A 20137-nucleotide genomic window follows, 5' to 3' on the forward strand; every position below is an offset into this window, starting at 1 on the left:
ATGCCGCGTCCACTTTAAAATTTAAAAAAGTGTGGTTATGTAGTGAGTGGTCGTTGCATTTTTTTTTGTGATAAATGTTTTTGTGTGAAGAAATTAATGAGTGAATTCATCGTGATACAAGGTAGACTGAGAATTTATCTTTCCTCGATTAACGATTTTTCGTTTCAGTTGGCCAATGCGGTAACCAAATTGGAAGTTGTTTTTTGCCAGAAATCCTCCAAGAATACGATGTTAAACTATCCCACGACCCCCCAAGTAAGTGCAGCAAGCGCGATAAAACCGATTTACAACAATACATGTACAGTTTTTTCAACTTTGGCACGAAAGCGGCAACTTTTGATACGTTAAGCGACCTCCTTCGTAGCAATGCCAAAGCTAGGGTAAGCACTAACAAAAAGCAACCCCTTAAACTCCCCGTTAGTTTTTATGTATCGATATGGAGGACAGCGTCGTGGCTCGATTCAGAGCCGGCAAGTTTCGGGACTTGTATGACAAAAAATGCCTCATTACTAACTACCCGGGCTCTGGGAACAACTGGGCGGAGGGTTATTGCAGCCACGGCCCCAAATACAAACAAAAAATACTCAACGCGGTGCAGTACGTCGTCGAACAGTGTGATAACTTGAATGGGTTTTTGTTGTTGTTTTCAATGGGAGGTGGTACTGGGTCTGGTTTAGGTACCTTCATTGTAAAACTGCTAGCAGATCACTATCCATCCGTTGAAAGGTAGTACCACATAGTATTTTCGTTTTTCATTGTGGGTTAGGTTTATAGTTTGTGTTTATCCCACTGGTACTGAAGACGTTATTACGGCCCCATACAACATGGCGTTCGCCACCCAGGAGCTCGTAAATAGCGCCACGTGTGTCTTCCCCGTTGAAAACAAGGCATTGTTGGACATCGTCTTTCGGCAAACTAGTCGCTACTGTGATAGAGTGAGTCCGTTTGGGCCGTTCGAAGATGTGAATAAAATTATCGTTGATATGGTTCTGCATTTGACGAGTGGGTCAAGGTTTGGGGGAAAGATGAACATTGACATGAACGATATCAACACGAATATGGTGCCTTTCCCAAAATTGAATTTTCTGTTGAGTGGATTTAGTCCCTTTGTTTTGAAATATGTCACTAGGTGAGGGGTTTTTCGCATTGGCGATAATTTAAATTTGGGTTTTAGTAAACACTTGAAAAATGAGTTGTCTTTGATGGCGTCCAGTCGCAGTTGTCAGTTGGTGAAAGCAGACCCTTTAGGTGGGTTTGTACAGATGATCTTATTATGTGATGGTTTGTAAAGATTCTAGGAGTACGTCAATGGGGGTTACGTTGTTAGGGCGAGGAAAATTTTCCGTTAACGATATGAGGAACTACGTGGATAAATTAAAAACTAGGTTGCGGTTTGCGCCTTGGTCTAGCAAAGCTGTGAAAGTTGGATTATGTGACGTGCCCCCAAAGGGGTTAGATTTTTCAGTGTTTTCGCTAAGTAATAGCACGTCGGTGTTAAATTTATTTGATGAAGTACTCAGTCAGTTCATGAAACTGTACAAAAGAAAAGTAGTTTTTACGTTATGAGGTTTCTCGCAGTTATTGTTTGTGTTTTAGGCACACGTGCACCACTACACAGCCGTTTCTGAGTTTGATATTCAAAATTTTAAACAGTGTCAGAATGATCTTAACGATTTTATCCAACTGTATCGAGACGTTGAGAAAATCAAACCTTTTACATTCAACAAGAGGTGAAATGTTAATACTTTATTAATAAAATATAAAAGCACAATTGAAAAAAATATACATGTAATCACGTTTATAATGAAATAAAATCAACTTGTGAACATTTGTCTATTTCTATAATCTAGAACGCAGTTTTATTTTTAGGAAAAAATCACGTTTGTTTCCTATAATACTTAAAAATCCGTGCAAATTTAACATTATATTTTCTCAATAACTAACAAACTTAAGACAATAAAACAGCGTTCCACTTTATCGTGATTTAGAATTTTTTAAAGTGCCACCAGATTTATTGTATTGTTCCTATCCATACTCTAACTGCATTAAAATACATATTTACAACAGCAAAAGGCTTACATGTGGCTTGAAGGCATCACTTTTAGTTAGTATGACTGGGAATTTGAGGCAATCCGAACTCATCTACAGGAATTCCATCCTAGAACACCCTCATTACTAAAACCCCATCAACCTGCACAACTCACCTTATTCTTCTCTGTTTCTTTCTCTGGTTTGTTGTTCGGTGCCTCTGGAGCCTTGAGCACATCATCCAAATAACTTGTATCATCATCAAGTGCTATTTCATCACCCAAAGCGTCCAATTCAGCCGCCAGATCATCCTCATCAATCTCAGGAGTGTTATAATTCCTACCTAGTGCCTCCTGCACCTCGTCAGCTTGCTCCATCAAGTCAGCCAACTCATCCTGCACATCATCAATATCATCTATATTAATCTTCTTAAACTCCTTCTTCATCTGCTTCATTCCATCCTTCATCGCCACGACCGTAGTGTGCGTGTCTTTCAGCGCCTGATGAGCGTAATTCGCCTGCTCCATATTAAATGACTGCCCCCGTAAATTGTCGAGTTGTTGTTCATACATTTTCTTCTGTTTGAGGATTCGCATGGCTTTCGCTTTGACCGCGTTTTTACCAGGGCCTTCGCGCATTTTCGACATTTGGTCTCTGAATTTCCGGAGGTCATTTTCCAGGGCTTGTATTTTTTTCTCGACGCCTTCGGCCCGCTGATCCACCTGAAAGTTTGAGGGTGATTTGGGAATACTGACTTGGGGGACTTACTCCGGCGATGCAGTCCGTTATACTGGGGCCCGGTTCTTTGGGCTTGCCTCTGCCGAAGAGTCTATTCATGTCTGGGGGCTCTGTTTAGATACTAAGGTATGAATCACACAGAATATTCAATTGTGTGAAATTAGAAATTGCGTTTGATAGGTGTCAAGACTGTCAAGCGTCAAATGTCAGGTTTGAGAGCTGTCAGTGGAGGGTGTAGGCCGTGGAGTGAAACGGAGGTTTGTCGGCCAATTGCAAGGGTCCGGTGGGTCACGTGGCGGAGTGGTTAGTGCTATTGGTGGGTAGTGCGGATTCGTTCATAGGTCGCAGAATGTGAATCTGTGAATCGAATTTTGATTTACAAGATGTCTTTTAATGTTTATCCGTGTTATCCTGTAATAGAAAGTTATTAATCATTGAATTTGTACTGATATGAATAATTGAGCTTTTACTACTACTATGTGACTACTTATAGTTAATTAATAAGTAAATGTGCGATTAATCCTGGAATCTGAGCATTTGACTGGTTAGATTTGACCACGTGATGGATTAATTGTGATTACGTGATCGACTTTAACAAATCCAGTGCTCAAATTCCCAGGTTAATCGTAGGTTAAATTGTGAGTCGAATTAAATGTTGAATGTACCATTATAAATTGACCTTTAAAAAAGTTTTAGTGACGCGATTAATTTTAATAACGTATGTTCAAATGAAAAAGGGATCCTTTCTTTGGTCAATATTTTTCATTTGATATTTACGTTTATAGCAGTGATATTCGTTTTTAGAATGAAACATGATAAGGGAAGGGTCAGTGGAAAATTATTATTATTATTATGTGTATAATAATTATATTTTTTTTGAACTAAGAAACTAAAAATTGTTCTTGAAAATAAAAGATTAATTCCCGATGAGAAAAATTTGCGGATTTGTGTTGCAATTATTATATTTTTGTCCTTTTTATTTGTTTTTGTTTATTTTGTTATTCATTCTGCATTGTAGTTGTCAAGCAATCAGAACCATATCCGTGTAATTATCTACACAATACAGTAATGATAAATATTATGACACAGTTATCATATTTTGAATAAATAGGGTTATCTTTTGTTTTCAACGATTTATTTGTGTATTTAAAAAATAAATTTAGAAGAATACCAGGGACGGTTTTGACTTTTTTACTCCCCGGGCGTAGGCTAAGGAAAAAAAGTAGTTTCCCGTTTCAGTCTGTCTGTCTGTTTGTATCCATTTTTATTAGACACATATTTCCGAAACTGCTGGACCGATTGTTGTCACATTTTGTATGTATGTTAGAAATATCATGTAGATGGTTAAATGTTAGCCAAAATTTGGCTAATCATCCCCACCAACAATTTGATGACGTCATCTCAATGAACCGTATTTTAAAATGACTTGAATGTTATACAGAAATATACTGCCACACTTGGAGTAAACGAATCCGATTTCAGTTTTTTCGTTTAACGTTTACATTTTCACAAAAACAATTGCACGGTATAATAACGGTCTTTGTTTTTTTTTTTTTTAATATATGTACATATAGAGTTTTCTTTAAAAAATCAGGATAGTTAAAGATATTTTCAGTTTCTTGTTGGGAAAAGAAGACTTCATATAGTAAGAAAAAAATGGACAAAATATAAGCACCGCCCACCCACCCCTTCTCAATTGTGATGAATGCTTTATTCATCGTGAGCTGAGGGGCGGAGTTTAGTTTGCAAAATCCTCATTTCTTTACAAGAAATTACCATATGAAATATGTTTTTGGAAGGGTAGAATTTTCTAGAGAAATATTGAAATATTGTTGTTACAATTAAACTCCGCCCCTCGTCTTATTAGGAATGAAAAACTTATCACAATTGAGATCGGGGCGGGTGGGTGGGGCTTAATCTTTGTTATTTTTTCTTTATATACGTACTTTTCTGTCAATAATTTTTTTGTGCAAAAATAAGAGATATTATAATAAAAAACATAAAATCAATTTATTATTCAATAATTTTGGACTGTACCCCTAATGTTTACAGTGAAATAGGGATTGAATTCTGATTTGACAAGCGGTAGAATCGTAAGATTTAAAACAATATCAAAACTGGCCCCACCCACCCACCCCTACTCCTTTTTAAAAACTCATTTTATTGGCTCTTGAGACGGAAGTTGGATTTTATATTGACAAATAATAGAATCTAGGACCACTTTTTTAAATAAAATTTTGACTTTTATTCGAAAAACGACTTTGCGGTCAGCGTTTACATAGAAATAATTACAAATTTTGTGAAATAAACAAAATGAGGTGTAATCGGAAACCCTTCTTCTACGGGCCAATGAAATGATTTATTGAGGTGGAGCTTGTCCGAGTGGGAGGAGCTTCAGTAGAATTGCTTTTTATATATAATCGTTACGTCTGGTAACTTATTTAACACCAGTTTAATATTTTCCAAATATTTTGTTTACAATTCATATATTTTTTCCCCAACGACTTAACAGATTTGCCTGAAATTCTAATAAGATTTGAATTAACAATATCGAAAATAGTCACTAGAATCTAGAGGGGGCGGGTGGGCGGGGCTATTTTTTGCTTATAAGACTCTAGAAAAAAGCAAAACTTGGCTCCGCCCACCTCCTGTGCACATTTCTCTGACTTATTTTATTTATTGTAAAATAGGAATTGAATTCTGATTTGACAAGCGGTAGAATCGGAAAATTTAAAACAAAATCAAAAGTGGCTCCACCCACCCACCCCAACTCATTTAGTTGGCTCTTGAAACGGAAGTTGGATTTTATGTTGACAAATAGTAGACCCTAAGACTAGTTTTTTTTTTATAAAATTTTTACTTTTGTTCGAAAAACGACTTTTGCGTCAGCGTTTACGCAGAAATAATAAAAAATTATGTATAATAGACAACACGAAATACAATCGGAAGCGCCTTTCCTCTTCCACGAACCAATGAAATGTTTTATTGAGCTGGAGCTTGTACGGGTGGGAGGAGCATCAATAGTATTGCTTTTTAAACATAATTCGTACGTCTCGTACGTTTATTTAACACCAGCTTAACACTTTATAGGTATTTTGTTTGCAATTTATCTATTTTCTCCCCAAGAGTTTAACAGAGTTGTCCAAGATTTTAATAAGATAATATAGTTCTTATGAATTAACAATATTAAGAACAGTCATTAGAATTAAGAGCGGGAGGGTGGGCGGGGCTATTTCTTGCTTATAAGATTCTGTAGAAAAAAACTAAACTTAGCTCCGACCACTCCCTCCATTTTTATCATTTTTTTTATTTACTGTCAAATAAGAATTGAATTCTGATTTGACAAGCAGCAGAATAGTAAGATTTAAACCAAAAACCAAAAGTGGACCCACCCACCCACCCATACTAAGTTTGGAAAACTCATTTTATTGGCTCTTGAGACGGAAATTGGATTTTATATTGACAAATAATAGAATCTAGGACTACTTTTTTTAAATAAAATTTTGACTTTTATTCGAAAAACGATTTTGGCGTCAGCGTTTACATAGAAATAATTAATAATTATGTGAAATATACAAAATGAGGTACAAACAGAAACGCCGCCCCTCTTCTACGGGCCAACGAAATGGTTTATTAGGGTGGAGCTTGTGCGAGTGGGAGGAGCGTCAGTAATATTGTTTTTAAATACCATTTTCACGTCTGGTACGTTTATTTAACACCAAGTTAATACTTTCTACATATTTTGTTCACAATTTATTTATTTATAATTAAAAACTGAAAAATCTAAAAATTGAAAATTAAAAGTTGAAAACTCGTGAAATTTCAAATCGAAAAACTGTAAAATCTAGAAATTGAATTGAAAAGTTGAAAAATTGAAAAATTTAAACTTGAAAACTAGAAAAAACGCATTAAAAAAATAAAAAATTAAAGAAAAAATTCAAGTCAAATAAGCTGGCGTTATTTAAGTATGGTGTGTGGATATATCAATATTTTTCGGGTCCTATGCGTGTTTTTATACTCTTCCTTTAATGTTGATAAAAAAAAGGTACACATGGAAATGTAAATGTTGTCATAGTAGTGGTTTTTAAATTTTGGATGACACTTCTTGTAGTACTTTTAAGCCTGACAGTTAAGACATTGTCGTTACTGCCACCTTCTCGCTGTTTTCAACTAAACTTCATATCGTATCTAAAGCCGACCCTGTCGTTTCGAACCTCCCAGATCGTACCCCACCAACTTTCACCATATAAATTCCAAACTTTTCCATTTTCGTCATTTCAAAGTCCGCCATGCCGCGTCTATACATCGGAGACACCGTCCCCAACTTCAAGGCCGAGACCACCCAGGGCCCCATCCAGTTCTACGACTGGCAGGGCGACAAGTGAGTACTTCCCCCAGCCACTCCACCACCTAACTTTGCCCCCCAGGTGGGTGGTCCTCTTCTCCCACCCCGCCGATTTCACCCCCGTGTGCACCACCGAGCTGGGCCGCATCGCCGTCCACCAGCCCCACTTCACCAAACGCAACGTCAAACTCTTGGCCCATTCCTGCGACAAGCTCAAAGATCACGTGGACTGGGTGAACGACATCAAGTCGTATTGTCTGGACATCCCCGGGGAGTTTCCCTACCCCATCATCGCAGACGCGAGTCGCGAACTAGCGGTGGCGCTCGATATGATCGACCACCAGTATAGAAACGACGAAGCGAAGGCGTTGACAGTTAGGGCTCTTTATATCATCGATCCTAAGCACGTTTTGAGACTGTCGATGCACTATCCTCAGTCTACTGGACGCAATGTGGAGTAAGTTGAGTAGAGACAGGTGATCGTATTTTAATTGGGTTTTTCTGTTAAGTGAAATCTTGAGGGTCATCGATTCGTTGCAACTGGTGGATAAGATACCGCAGGTGGCGACACCTGCCAACTGGGTGGTAGGTTTTGTGGTTGGGTGTGATTGGGGTTTTATTTTCTGGGGTTTTTGGTTGTAGCCAGGTGATAAAGTTATGATTTTGCCGACGGTGAAGGATGAAGAGGCGCAGAAATTGTTCGGAGGGAAGGTTGATAAGGTTTCCATGCCCTCTGGGATCGTTTATGTAAGAACGACGACGAATTACAAGGTGTAGAAAAAGAGGATGTTTAATAAACAATATTTTGTTACTTTGTTTTGTTGTATTCTTGACTGCGTGAAGTGAAAATTAGTCTTCTTAGTGTTGGCTAATACACTGTATGTATGTCAAAGCGTATTTCTTTTTAATGAAAACCGGACCAGTTTTTTGTAATAACTTTCGTTCTGTAATTCATCAAGTTTTCGCTTAAATTAATTTTGATGTCTATAATATGACACACTTACTGTGTCCTAGAATTAATTCAATGCACAATCAATGGTCTTGTGTATTGATAGATTAAAATTATCGGTGTATTAATTTGACTGCCACAAAGTGCCAGTCAGAAAAACATGATTTGACGACATTTCTTTGGGTAATGGTTTCTAAAATAAGTTTGAAGTTAGGACCACACAACTACTACTAATATTTAATTTAATTTACTTTAAGTACTTATCAGTACATTTTTATTAAAAATGCATCTAACACTAAGAAGCTTTTATTATATCTAACATCCTTCACAGTTTACCATTTTCTGTGCACAAGTATGAGGCAACTGAATACCTTTGAGTAATACATCCGTGAAACCCTACAATGTTTTAAAACAAACCCCTGATTACTTAAAATTGTTTAAAATACTCACTGTACAAGCACTAATACAGACGGTAATAGGGTAAAATATTACATAGAAGAATGCGGCTATCCCAGCGATCATGAATGAAAACCATAAGCAGATAAACCAGACAATACAGCAGACTGGATTTTTACCCATTCTGATGAACTCAAGGGGGTTAAAATTCAACTTTGTTTTGTCTTTCTGACAGATGGAAAACGACAATTGAACAACAAGGTGACTAGAATGTATTCTCTATTTTTACACAGTTAACAATGTTATAAAATATCGCCTAATATTTTATCACAGTCATTTTTGGGAAAATCAACCCAATTACAACCAAACAGTTCTGAAAAGCAGTCCAAAAACACCGGAATCACTTCTTCTACACCAACAAACCTATTCAGTTCCTTTGACAAACTGGTAACACCTTTCCCTTCTATTCCACAAGGCACAATATGCTCAAACCACTTCAAATCAGTACAACAATTAAGGGCAAGCCCATGCGACGTCACAAACCGGCTACCATGAATCCCAATCGCACATATCTACAACCAAAAAATCAACACTTGGTAGTTTGTCACCAAACACTCACTTTTTTATCTTTAACCCACACCCCTGTGTGAGGCGACGTTTCCGCCTCCAACCCCATTTTTTTACATAATTGGATCACAGTCTTTTCAATCTGACAAACGTACCATCGCATACTGGGTTTGAAGTCTTTTAAATTAATAATTGGGTAAACCACCAGTTGTCCTGGCCCATGAAATGTAATGAGTCCGCCTCTGTTCGTTTTAAAAAAGTCGGCTCCTGCAAAAAATGCGGTTATTTAGAGAAAACCAAATTGTGTGTGTTTACCTAGGTTTTGTAGTTGTTTTTCGACTGATGGGGGGTAGTCTTTGGTTCGAATTCCAATGGTGTAGACAGGGGGGTGCTCCACACACAGAAGGGTGTTTGACAAGGGGTGGTTTTTGTGGTGCAAGCTGACAATGTACTTTTGGAGTTTTAAGCTCTTGGAGTAGCTAAGGCGGCCGATTTGCCACACTTTGACGAGTTTCTGCATCGCGAGGAGTTTGAGGTTATGTTCAACATGTGCGTTCCTCAAACATTTCAAAGGCTAAAATTTAACATTGCGTATAGTTGTTGCTATTATTGATAGTAGAAACCGCAACTAAAATTACTATAACACAAAATAGTGATTAAATTTTTAAATATTGTTAAAATAGTGTAGGCAACCAGTGTTACGCATTGTTGGTTGCATACGCATATGGTTGACAATTTTTTTCATTCATTTTTTGTATCCAATTAATTCTTTTCATGTGTTGTATAAATAGATAAGATATGTATGAATTGGCAGAAACAAGTGTAAAAGCGTTTAAAGTATACTTGGTTGTATAACCCTCTGCAACGTGTTTTTTTTTTAATTTTAAAGATGCATTTTTTGCTCTCACACCTGCCAGAAAATAGACCTAAACGAGTGGGCTAGGAATGTCTGGCATTACTTTATCGATTATTCATCTCCGTCCAAACCCGGCCCCCGCACCTTTAATTAATAAAAAATTAATAACGACGATCGAGATTCTCAATAGCCCCTAACCGACATCCACCCCATAAATTATTCCAAATAAAATCCACAAATATGTCCACATTTAAAGCAACAATGTAACGCATGCGTTCGTTATTACCTGCCCCTTCCCGTCTCTTTTTATTTTCGTTCAGTCCTTTTCTGTTCTATTCAAGTTATTACTATTTTATCCTCAACGTTGTATCTACTCGACATTCAAATTGATGATTGTGTGGAGACCAAACAAACGTGATTTAAATACAGTGTGTACACGGTGTTGTGGCTGAAATGTTCGAAAGCAGTTAAAATCAAAGCGGCGCGGTGTCACGTGGTTTTTGTGTTGTGTTCCGTTGTCATAGGTAACTGAGATCTGTGTATGGGTATAATTTGTTTACGATTTGCGAATTGTTTTTTTTTAATTAATTGGTAGAATTTGATGATTATTGTTGTTTCGAGAAAATTGAAAAACGTATAATAAATTAATGGTGGAATCTCGTCGGGAAAGTTCTTGTCACTGACGTTCTGCATTCGGATCAAGGTGGATTAGGTCAGGTTTTTCAGATTATATGTTTAAAACTCCATCAAAAGTACTTATGGAATTATATGCTGTAACCACGTAGATTTTTTCAGTCCACGCCACTGATTAGTGTAATCTGGATCAAGGTAGATTATCCCAGCTTTAAGCGTGTATTTAATAAATACCTACGGGGGAATATTTAAATAGATTTAAGAATAAATGTCTGAACTATATTAACAGATAATGCTGCTGGGGATTTATCAGTTTGTTTACATCTGCTTGTATTTTTAGATACGGAAAGTCAGGGTGACTTAAAGGGCTTTCGGTATTCGCTGGAGATAGCGACTTTGGAATTTACTCAGCACTGTTAAATAATAACTGTACAGTTGAGTCATGTCTACGCAATGAAACGAGAAGAATAAAAAACGAATAAAAACAATAAAGATAATAGAATTGGATAAACCAATGGACTGTAATTGTTATATTGGATACATTGTGGTTCGTAAAATTTCGTCTCAGTATTGTTCACAAACACAAGTCGTCATTTTTATGGATACACAATTATGTGCACAAGGACACTCTTATCGGGCTATTAATTTTGACATTGTAAGTAAAAGAGTGTTTATTTGTTATGCAAATAGTGATCGTGGTTTTTCAAAGCACACAACGACATTAAAAAAACAGTCTCGTTTTCGGTTACCTGTACAGGTAATTTGTTTCTTGTTACAGCATACGAAATTTATTATGAGCAATTTTAATGGATAATTTCCGCTGTTTACAGCATATTTTAAGCCGGAAATGCTCGTTTTTAGATTAAAATGTCTAAAGAAAAACGGGCAATAATTGCCTCATGCTCTTAAGACCGATCACATGAGATTTATCGGTGATTTTGAATTGATCGATTGTTGTTTGCGTCACACAATAGGAGTTTTTATGTGTTGTCTTAGTGATCCTTGAACCGAGCTACGACGGATCGATGACGTCGATAAGACCCCCCGCCATTTTTTTACATTTATTTAATAATAATAGCAGGGTTTATTAAATATTACGTAAGTCGTAGTATTACTATTTTTAGGTCGATTCGTCGGAAATATTTATATCTGAATTTATTGTTGCGGGACGCATATAAAATGTCTTTTTGTTTCTAATTCCGGGCCGTAAAACGTGGGGATCCATGCCAAGAGAATGTTTTCGAGACTAAAGAAAAGATTTTTTAATGGACGTGTAAAATTACGGGGTTTTTCACAGGTAGTTGCACAAATCTGTCGCATAATCCAGCCAGGATGTGCAATTTGCGATTATTTTTACATTTGTGTTTTGGTGTCACGAGGCTACAAATTTCGAAAAATCTGATAAATTTACAAAATCTGTATTGGCAATCGGATTGTAAGTAGGTATATAAAAATTTATGTACCTATTAAAACGATTTACTGCAAAAAGGTATAGTTATCTAGTTAAGTTTTCATTCATTCTGGCTTAAATCGAGTTTTAATGGTTTTAATTTTAGTACGCAGCTTGTAGTTAATTAAACTTGCCCATTATAGATGGTTATTTTTTACAATACGAAGATCAAACCGAAAATCGAGTGAAAAACCGTATTTACGTAAAACTAAAATAAATAAAAATTATTCATGACTGCACTCGACGCACCCGGCCATGGTCTTTATCGCTCACACCAAAACAAATTATTATAAAAACGATAAACACTATTTAAACACTCGTGTTTAAAACATTCCTGTGTGCTAACTACCGATATCCTTACAATCCGGGCATTATCTCAAAATAACTTGCACCTAGCCTAGAACTTTATCCCGACAACAACATAAAAACTAATTTTAATCAGTTAGAAAGTAGATTTTTCACTAGACCATGTTTTATCCTTCACGTTGCGTGTCCAGCCATACACAGGTACGTTTGACCGTGACTATAATGATAACGATTTATCATAGTTGCTTTTGTTCTTGAAATAACCATAATTCCATTGCCACCAACTAATTACCCGGAGATGAGTCCCACATCCTCCAATTTTTTATTATTGTAACCCTAAACACGACATTCAGTTATGTTCCAAAGGTGTTCGACATTTCTGTAGAGTAAAATTCACGACAGGTTGTGATCGATGAGCCTTGACATTATTGCGATAACGCGGTCAATGTCTTCGTTACACTTTTATTTTTCACGAGGTATTAAGCGGCAAAAACTGAAAACGTTGACGGTGTCAAACGGGAGGGTGGTTGGGACGCCTGATTGGTTCGTTGTCGTGACGATTTAAAAAGCGCTGTGTGATTGGGTGGTTGTCATGACGAAAAGCAAAGGTAGTCAAATGCGACAGACTTGGTGGCTTTGTGTATTATGGTAATGGGATCATTAGACTTTCCACGCCTCGACATTTAATCAAATGTTGTTTCATTATTGTGGCGTAGTTTTCGTGTTCCTGAACATGCCCTAAATTCGTGAAGGTGGGGCGAGTACGGGTTGAGTTTGTGTGTGTATTAATGATGTGTCAATTTTTGATTAATTTTAGCGATCGATATTGATATAGTTGTCATAAACAAGTTTGTATTGGGTTTTTTGTTGTTTATAACTGGGAACGTGATATTTTAAGGTAGCTATAGTTGGGGAAATGGCTGATTACAGGTGTCTTACTTAGAACTGAGATAGTACATTTTTCAGTTGATTTTTTTTTGATAGTGTATTATTAAAAAAAGTCAAAAAACATTCTAAATATGTCTCAGTTTTGTGAGACTAGAAAAGATTAATACATTTAATGCTCTTTTTTATTGTCGATACCACGCTGTTTTAAGATTGTTTCAAACTAAAATAATGTTAAAACACATTCGACATCATCTTATAAACATACTTATTCTCACTTTATTTGCTTACTTTATTTTATGAATAGTACTAAAGCAACTTATGCATTTGATCATTTCAGTATTTGTTTCAATCTGGCTCTAATATTAAATTTACCATAGACTAACCAGGGCGCTTTAAATACGATTTTTTACTGTTTGAATGTGGGTTTGTGTTTGGAAATTTCGACACTTTCCATGGTTCGCGGCCAATACAGTTCAAGGTTCTTTGATTCAGCCGGCGGTGTGTAGTTATACGATTTTTTTTTGTAGGTGGTGGAGTCAATATGAATTTAACAATAAGAACATTTACATTTTTACGACAGTGCTTAAAATTTAATCAACGAATTATTGCTTGAAATCTTAGAGTCAATAAGTGTTAAAAGTGAGATAAAATTAATAGTGATTAATATTTTTCATTAAATAATATTTTTATGGCTGACTTTGTTAATCTGAAATTTAGTAGTTTTTGACACCAATTAATTGCTGTTTTAAAGTTTTTTAATGCAGAAAAAAAAAAGTTATACATAATTTTGACTTTTTTAAATTCATTAGTAGGCAACAAAATCAAAATATCAAGATCTTTTCAAAATGTGTCAACAAGAAACTATAAGAGGCCTTCAAGATTCTTTCACATTCTTTCAAAAAGACACTAGGGGCACATAAAGCTCTTTCAAAAATAAAGCGTTAGGAGTTTCCAAGATCTTTTTAAATTGTTTCAAAAACAAAATACAAGGGCTCCCAAGATTCTTTCACATTTCTAAAAAATTGGTCGAAGGTTATTTCAACAGAACTTCCGTCACCCCTGAAGTGCAGCCAAATAAATCCTACTTCTCTGAAAAATTATAATTTTTTTTTTCTGATAACCCAGCTTATTTGACTTGAATTTTTTCTTGAATTTTTTATTTTTTTTATCCTTTCAATTTCTAGATTTTGCAATTTTTCGATTTGAGTTTTTCGAGTTTTTGATTTTTAATTTTTCCATGTGCAATTTTCCGTTTCAGTTTTTTATTTTCTTTATTTTTACAGTTTTTCAATGTTCCCATTTTATAATTTTTTGTTTTTTCATTTTCAATTTTTTCAAGTTTTCTTTTTTCTTTCTTCAATTTAACTATACGTAACTCATTAAGTTTTTAGATTTTGTAGTTTTTCGATTTGAAATTTCACGAATTTTCAGTTTTTAGGTTTTTCAGTTTTTCATTTCTGCAGTTTTTAATTATAAATAAATAAATTGTAAACAAAATATCTAGAAAGTATTAAGCTGGTGTTAAATAAACGTACCAGACGCTCCTCCCACTCGCACAAGCTCCACCCTAATAAACCATTTCATTGGCCCGTAGAAGAGAGGCAGCGTTTCTGTTTGTACCTCATTTTGTATATTTCAAAAAATCGTTTTTCGTCAAAATTTTATTTAAAAAAAGTAGTCCTCGATTCCATTATTTGTCAATATAAAATCCAACTTCCGTCTCAAGAGCCAATAAAATGAGTTTTTCAAACGGAGTATGGGTGGGTGGGTGGGTCCACTTTTGGTTTTTGGTTTAAATCTTACGATTCTGCTGCTTGTCAAATCAGAACTCCATTCTTATTTAACAGTAAATAAAATAAGTGATAAAAATGGACACAGGGAGTGGTCGGAGCTAAGTTTAGCTTTTTTCTACAGAATCTTATAAGCAAGAAATAGCCCCGCCCACCCGCCCGTTCTTGATTCTAATGACTGTTCTTAATATTGTTAATTCATGAGAACTATATTATCTTATTAAAATCTTGGACAACTCTGTTAAATTGTTGGGGAGAAAATAGTTAAATCGTAAACAAAATATCTAAAAAGTATTAAGCTGGTGATAAATAAACGTACTAGACGTAAGAACGATGTTTAAAAAGCAATACTATTGACGCTCCTCCCACCCGCACAAGCTCCAGCTCAATAAAACATTTCATTGGCCCATGGAAGAGGGAAGGCGTTTCCGATTGTACTTCGTGTTGTCTATTACACATAATTTTTTATTACTTCTGCGTAAACGCTGACGCAAAAGTCGTTTTTCGAATAAAAGTAAAAATTTTATTTAAAAAAACTAGTCTCAGAGTCTATTATTTGTCAATATAAAATCTAACTTCCGTCTCAAGAGCCAACAAATTGAGTTTTCAAAACGGCGAAGGGGTGGGTGGGTGGTACCACTTTTGATTTTGTTTTAAATTTTACGATTCTATCGTTTGTCAAATTAGAAATCAATTCCTATTTTACAGTAAATAAAATAAGTCAGAGAAATGTACACAGGAGGTGGGCGGAGCCAAGTTTTGCTTTTTTCTAGAGTCGTCTTATAAGCAAGAAATAGCCCCGCCCACCCGCCCCCTCTAGATTCTAATGACTATTTTCAATATTGTTCATTCAAATCTTATTAGAATCTCAAGCAAATTTGTTAAGCCATTGGGGAGAAGATAATTAAATTGTAAACAAAATACTTGGAAAGTATTAAACTGGTGTTAAATAAACGTACCAGACGTAACAATTATATTTAAAAAGCAATTCTATTGAAGTTCATCCCACTCGGACAAGCTCCACCTCATTAAATCATTTCATTGGCCCGTAGAAGAGGGGTTTCCGATTATACCTCATTTTGTCTATTTCACAAAATTGTTAATTATTTAAACGCTGACAGCAGAGTCGTTTTTCGAATGAAATCAAAATTTTATAAAAAAAAGTAGTCCGAGAATCTATCATTCGTCAATATAAAATCCAACTTCCGTCTCAAGAGCCAATAAAATGAATCTTCAGAACGGAGTAGGGGTGGGTGGGTGGTTTTGACATTATGTTAAATCTTACGATTCCACCGCTTGTCAGGGGTACTGTCCAAAATTATTGAATAATAGATTGACTTTATGTTTTTTATTATATCTCTTGTTCTTTGTTGAACGAAAATTACGTATATAAAGAAAAAATAACAAAGACTAAGCCCCACCCACCCGCCCCGATATCAATTGCGATGAGTTTTTCATTTCACCGAAGGGTGGAGTTTAATTGTGACATCAATATTTCTCTAGAAAATTCTACCCTTCAAAAAACATATTTCATATGGTAATTTCTTGTTGAGAAATGAGGATTTTGCAATTAAACTCCGACCTTCAGCTTACGACCAGTAAACCATCCATCACAATTGAGAAGGGGTGGGTGGGCGGGCTTATATTTTGTCCAATTTTTCTTGATATACGAAGTCTTCTTTTCCCAACAAGAAACTGAAAATATATTTAACTGTCCTGTTGTTGAAAAAAAAAACTCTGTATATTAAAAAAAAAGATTAAGCCCCACCCGCCCCGGTCTCAATTGTGATGAGTTTTTCATTCCTAATCAGACCGAAGGACGAAGTTTAATTGTAACATCAATACATATTTCTCTAAAGAATTCCACCCTTTTAAAACATATTTCATTGTATAACATTCAACTCATTTTAAAATTAATTTACATTATGTTAAAATACGGTTCCTTGAGATGACGTCATCAAATTGTTGGTGGGGATGATTAGCCAAATTGTGGCTAGCTTTTAACCATCTACATGATATTTCTAACATAGATGCAAAATTTGCCAACATGAAACGTCGAGAGAACATAAAAGTGGCAATTCGTCCGATGGACTCGATTACAATACTTCCTTAGCTTACGCTCAGGAAGTGAAAAGAAACACCAGGGACTCCACAATTAAAAAAATACACTACAGTCCTCTAGGATTCTTTTGAACTTTTTCGAAACCAAAATATCAGGAGGCTCCAAGATCTTTTCAAATTGTGTCAACAACAAGACATTAAAGATTCCCAAAATTCTTTAATATTATTAAAAAAAAAAAAAACACACTAGGGGTCCCTAAAACTCTTTCTAAAATAAAACGTTAGGAGTTCCGAAGTTTCTTTCATATTCTTTGAAAAGGTACTTGGGATCTTCATGACTCTTTCCGTAACAAAAGATCAAGTGTCTTCAAGATCCTTTTAAATTGTTTCAAAAACATGGTACAAGGGATCTCGAAGATTTTTTCACATTCTTTGAAAAAATACTAAGGGTCTCTAGAACTCTTTCAATAACAAAACTTCAAGGGTCCTCAAGATCTTTCACATCTTTAAAAAAAGACAACATGGGTCCCTAATATTCTTTCAAACTCTTTCAAAAACAAAATATTAAAAGGCTTCAAGATCTTAAAAAAGACATAGCGAACCCTAAGACTCTTTCAAAAATAAAACGTTAGGAGTTCCGAAGTTTCTTTCACATTCTTTGAAAAGGTACTTGGGATCTTAATTACTCTTTCCGTAACAAAAGCTCAAGTGCGTTCAAGATCCTTTTAAATTGTTTCAAAAACAAGATACAAGGAATCTCGAAGATTTTTTCACATTCTTTGAAAAAATACTAAGGGTCTCTAGGACTCTTTCAATAACAAAACTTCAAGGGTCCTCAAGCTCTTTCACATCTTTAAAAAAAGACAACATGGGTCCCTAATATTCTTTCAAACTCTTTCAAAAACAAAATATTAAAAGGCTTCAAGATCTTAAAAAAGACATTAGGGAGCCTTAAGACTCTTTCAAAAATAAAACGTTAGGAGTTCCGAAGTTTCTTTCACATTCTTTGAAAAGGTACTTGGGATTTTCATGACTCTTTCCGTAACAAAAGTTCAAGTGCCTTCAAGATCCTTTTAAATTGTTTCAAAAACAAGGTACAAGGGATCTCGAAGATTTTTTCACATTCTTTGAAAAAATACTAAGGGTCTCTAGGACTCTTTCAATAAAAAAAACTTCAAGGGTCCTCAAGATCTTTCACATCTTTAAAAAAAGACAACATGGGTCCTCAATATTCTTTCAAACTCTTTCAAAAACAAAATATTAGAAGGCTTCAAGATCTGAAAAAACACATTAGGGAGCCCTAAGATTCTTTCAAAAATAAAATGTTAAGAATGTTTTTATATTGTTTCAAAAACAAAATACCGAGGCTCCCAAGATTGTCTCACATTCTTTGAAAAGGTACTTGAGATCTCTGTGACTCTTTCAATAACATCAAGTGCCTTCAAGATATTTTTAAATATTTCAGAAATAAAACACGAGATACCCCAAAGGTCTTTAACGTTTGTAAAGGAAACCAGCATGGGCCCAAAAGGTTCTTTTGATATTAAAGAAAAAAAAACAATAGGGGCTCTTTGCGTTCTTTCAAACTCTTTAAAAAAACTCAAAAGGTTCAAAGATCTTTGTAAATTGTTTCAACAATAAAACATAAGAGCGTTCAGGATTCTTTCACATTGAAAAGATACTTGGAGTCTCTATGACTCTTTCGATAACAAAACATTAAGGGCCTTCAAGATCTTTTTAAATTGCTTCAAAAATAAAACACGAAAGGTCCTCAAGATCTTTCACATTCTTAAATAAAAACATTAGGGGTCCGAGAATTCTCCGAACTCTTTAAAAACAAAATATTAAATGGTTCCAAGACCTTTTCGAATTGTTTAACAATAAAGCATAAGTCACCTCCAATGTTCTTTCAAAAATAAAACGTTAGGAGTTTCCAAAATCTTTTTAAATTGTTTCAAAAACCCAATACAAGGAGCTTCCAAGATTAAAGGTATTCGGGGTCCCTTTGAAAAATATCAGAAGCCTTCAAGATCCTTTAAAATTGTTTCAACCACAAGGTACAAGATATTGCAAGATTCTTTTACATTCTTAAACAAAAAAAAAAAAAACACTTAAGAGTGCTACGACTCAAATTATTTTAAAACTAGAACACCAGGTATTTTTTTACCTTCAAGATTTTTTGAAAAGTTCAATTTTATTCCTTGTGTTATTGTAAAAAATAAATAAAAATCTCTCGGAGACATCCTAATTTAAAACCTCGATTAAAATAAATAAAAGTAAATTGTTGCTGCTTTGTATATAAAAATTTAATGAAAAACAAAATAAAAATTAAGTTGCCTAAATCGTACTTTTGTAAATTTTGAATATTTTCACAAAGATTTTTAGCCAAAAATTACAGAAATAAGTTGTTGTGCGTGTGTGAATGTACGAATTACTGTTAAACACTTCAAAATTTCATTAAAGAAAAAACAGTCTAACTCTGTCCAGCCTCGCGCAGGACATTGTACCTATTAATGGTGTATCGATTTTTTATATTTAGTGCCGGCAAAATTTACATTGTGTATAAAAACACGAAAGTAGGTTTAAAAACCCTATTTCAAAGAAGTTCTCAATGAGGTTTATTTTAAATACTGTATTAAATATGTATAATGGCAGTTGGGACAAACTGTATATTCTGATAAATAATGAAATACCTCATGTAACTTCCGTGAACGTGAAATCGGTGCAATCTAATCATTAAATTGTACAGGAATTTAAAAGTACACAGATTTTTGATTAGTTCTGCGGAATCGCTATCAACTTATCAAAACTGTCGGGAGTCATATGACTCTTCCCCGAACTTTGAGATATTTCACAAAAGCCATCAAGGTCAACGATTATTTTCCAACTGTGTTAAAACCCAGCAAGCATCGTGTTACCAATCTCCAGTTTCGCATATCATCAGCGAAACAAATTACCTCCTTTATTACAACTTTGCAGAACCACCGAACTCGATCCCCGTTGACATTTATCACATGTATAGTTTTCCCCGTGAGAACCCGCGAGTCCGTTCTACACCGCACCGAACCCACTGCAGTACATTCAGAGAACATTTCTAAAATTTCATTAGTTTACGTTTTAGACAACCTAA

General features: G+C 35.1%; 3 protein-coding genes across 5 annotated transcripts; 1 reads left to right on the forward strand and 2 right to left on the reverse strand.

Moving 5' to 3' along the window:
• The first annotated feature begins 19 nt into the window (after positions 1-19).
• LOC135127186 (peroxiredoxin-6-like) lies at positions 20-7927 on the forward strand. Of its 2 annotated transcripts, XM_064053567.1 has the most exons (7): positions 168-255; positions 305-380; positions 422-726; positions 767-1129; positions 1175-1248; positions 1292-1548; positions 1597-1787. In XM_064053567.1, exons 3-7 carry the CDS (start codon positions 437-439, stop codon positions 1732-1734), a joined length of 1122 nt encoding a protein of 373 aa, XP_063909637.1. In that variant the 5' UTR covers positions 168-255; positions 305-380; positions 422-436; the 3' UTR covers positions 1735-1787. The 2 variants fall into 2 exon arrangements, with proteins under 2 accessions (XP_063909638.1, XP_063909637.1); XM_064053568.1 differs by lacking the exons at positions 305-380; positions 422-726; positions 767-1129; ... (1 more) ...; positions 1292-1548; positions 1597-1787 and adding exons at positions 20-121; positions 7050-7147; positions 7194-7568; positions 7621-7696; positions 7754-7927 and having other exon boundaries at positions 169-255.
• On the reverse strand, positions 1732-2969 carry LOC135127189 (charged multivesicular body protein 5). The gene is made up of 3 exons (XM_064053572.1): positions 2797-2969; positions 2205-2750; positions 1732-2158 (listed from the first exon to the last, which is right to left on the reverse strand). Exons 1-3 carry the CDS (start codon positions 2863-2865, stop codon positions 2102-2104), a joined length of 672 nt encoding a protein of 223 aa, XP_063909642.1. The 5' UTR covers positions 2866-2969; the 3' UTR covers positions 1732-2101.
• Positions 7928-8705: 778 nt separating the features above from the next.
• Positions 8706-20137, reverse strand: LOC135127187 (octanoyl-[acyl-carrier-protein]:protein N-octanoyltransferase LIPT2, mitochondrial). Of its 2 annotated transcripts, none has more exons than XM_064053569.1 (4): positions 19965-20137; positions 9339-9597; positions 9076-9290; positions 8706-9028 (listed from the first exon to the last, which is right to left on the reverse strand). In XM_064053569.1, exons 1-4 carry the CDS (start codon positions 20097-20099, stop codon positions 8759-8761), a joined length of 879 nt encoding a protein of 292 aa, XP_063909639.1. In that variant the 5' UTR covers positions 20100-20137; the 3' UTR covers positions 8706-8758. The 2 variants fall into 2 exon arrangements, with proteins under 2 accessions (XP_063909639.1, XP_063909640.1); XM_064053570.1 differs by lacking the exon at positions 19965-20137 and adding an exon at positions 10166-10180.

Source organism: Zophobas morio, unplaced genomic scaffold, assembly GCF_036711695.1.
Source record: "Zophobas morio isolate AGI-343-1 ecotype UQ-CSIRO unplaced genomic scaffold, CSIRO_AGI_Zmor_V1 ptg000011l, whole genome shotgun sequence".
Classification (NCBI taxonomy): domain Eukaryota; kingdom Metazoa; phylum Arthropoda; class Insecta; order Coleoptera; family Tenebrionidae; genus Zophobas; species Zophobas morio.

Excerpts from the sequence above, each read along its gene's own strand:
- LOC135127186 (XM_064053567.1), top strand. The coding sequence starts at position 437 with ATGGAGGACAGCGTCGTGGCTCGATTCAGAGCCGGCAAGTTTCGGGAC. Across the intron at positions 1,130-1,174 it reads GTTTTGAAATATGTCACTAG|TAAACACTTGAAAAATGAGT; the intron begins GTGAGGGGTTTT and ends TTTGGGTTTTAG. Across the intron at positions 1,249-1,291 it reads GGTGAAAGCAGACCCTTTAG|ATTCTAGGAGTACGTCAATG; the intron begins GTGGGTTTGTAC and ends TGGTTTGTAAAG.
- LOC135127189 (XM_064053572.1), bottom strand. The coding sequence starts at position 2,865 with ATGAATAGACTCTTCGGCAGAGGCAAGCCCAAAGAACCGGGCCCCAGT. Across the intron at positions 2,751-2,796 it reads TAACGGACTGCATCGCCGGA|GTGGATCAGCGGGCCGAAGG; the intron begins GTAAGTCCCCCA and ends TCAAACTTTCAG. Across the intron at positions 2,159-2,204 it reads AAGAAACAGAGAAGAATAAG|GATGGAATTCCTGTAGATGA; the intron begins GTGAGTTGTGCA and ends AGGGTGTTCTAG.
- LOC135127187 (XM_064053569.1), bottom strand. The coding sequence starts at position 20,099 with ATGTTCTCTGAATGTACTGCAGTGGGTTCGGTGCGGTGTAGAACGGAC. Across the intron at positions 9,598-19,964 it reads GCAAAGTTGTAATAAAGGAG|CCTTTGAAATGTTTGAGGAA; the intron begins GTAATTTGTTTC and ends GTTAAATTTTAG. Across the intron at positions 9,029-9,075 it reads TGTGGGTTAAAGATAAAAAA|ATATGTGCGATTGGGATTCA; the intron begins GTGAGTGTTTGG and ends TTTTGGTTGTAG.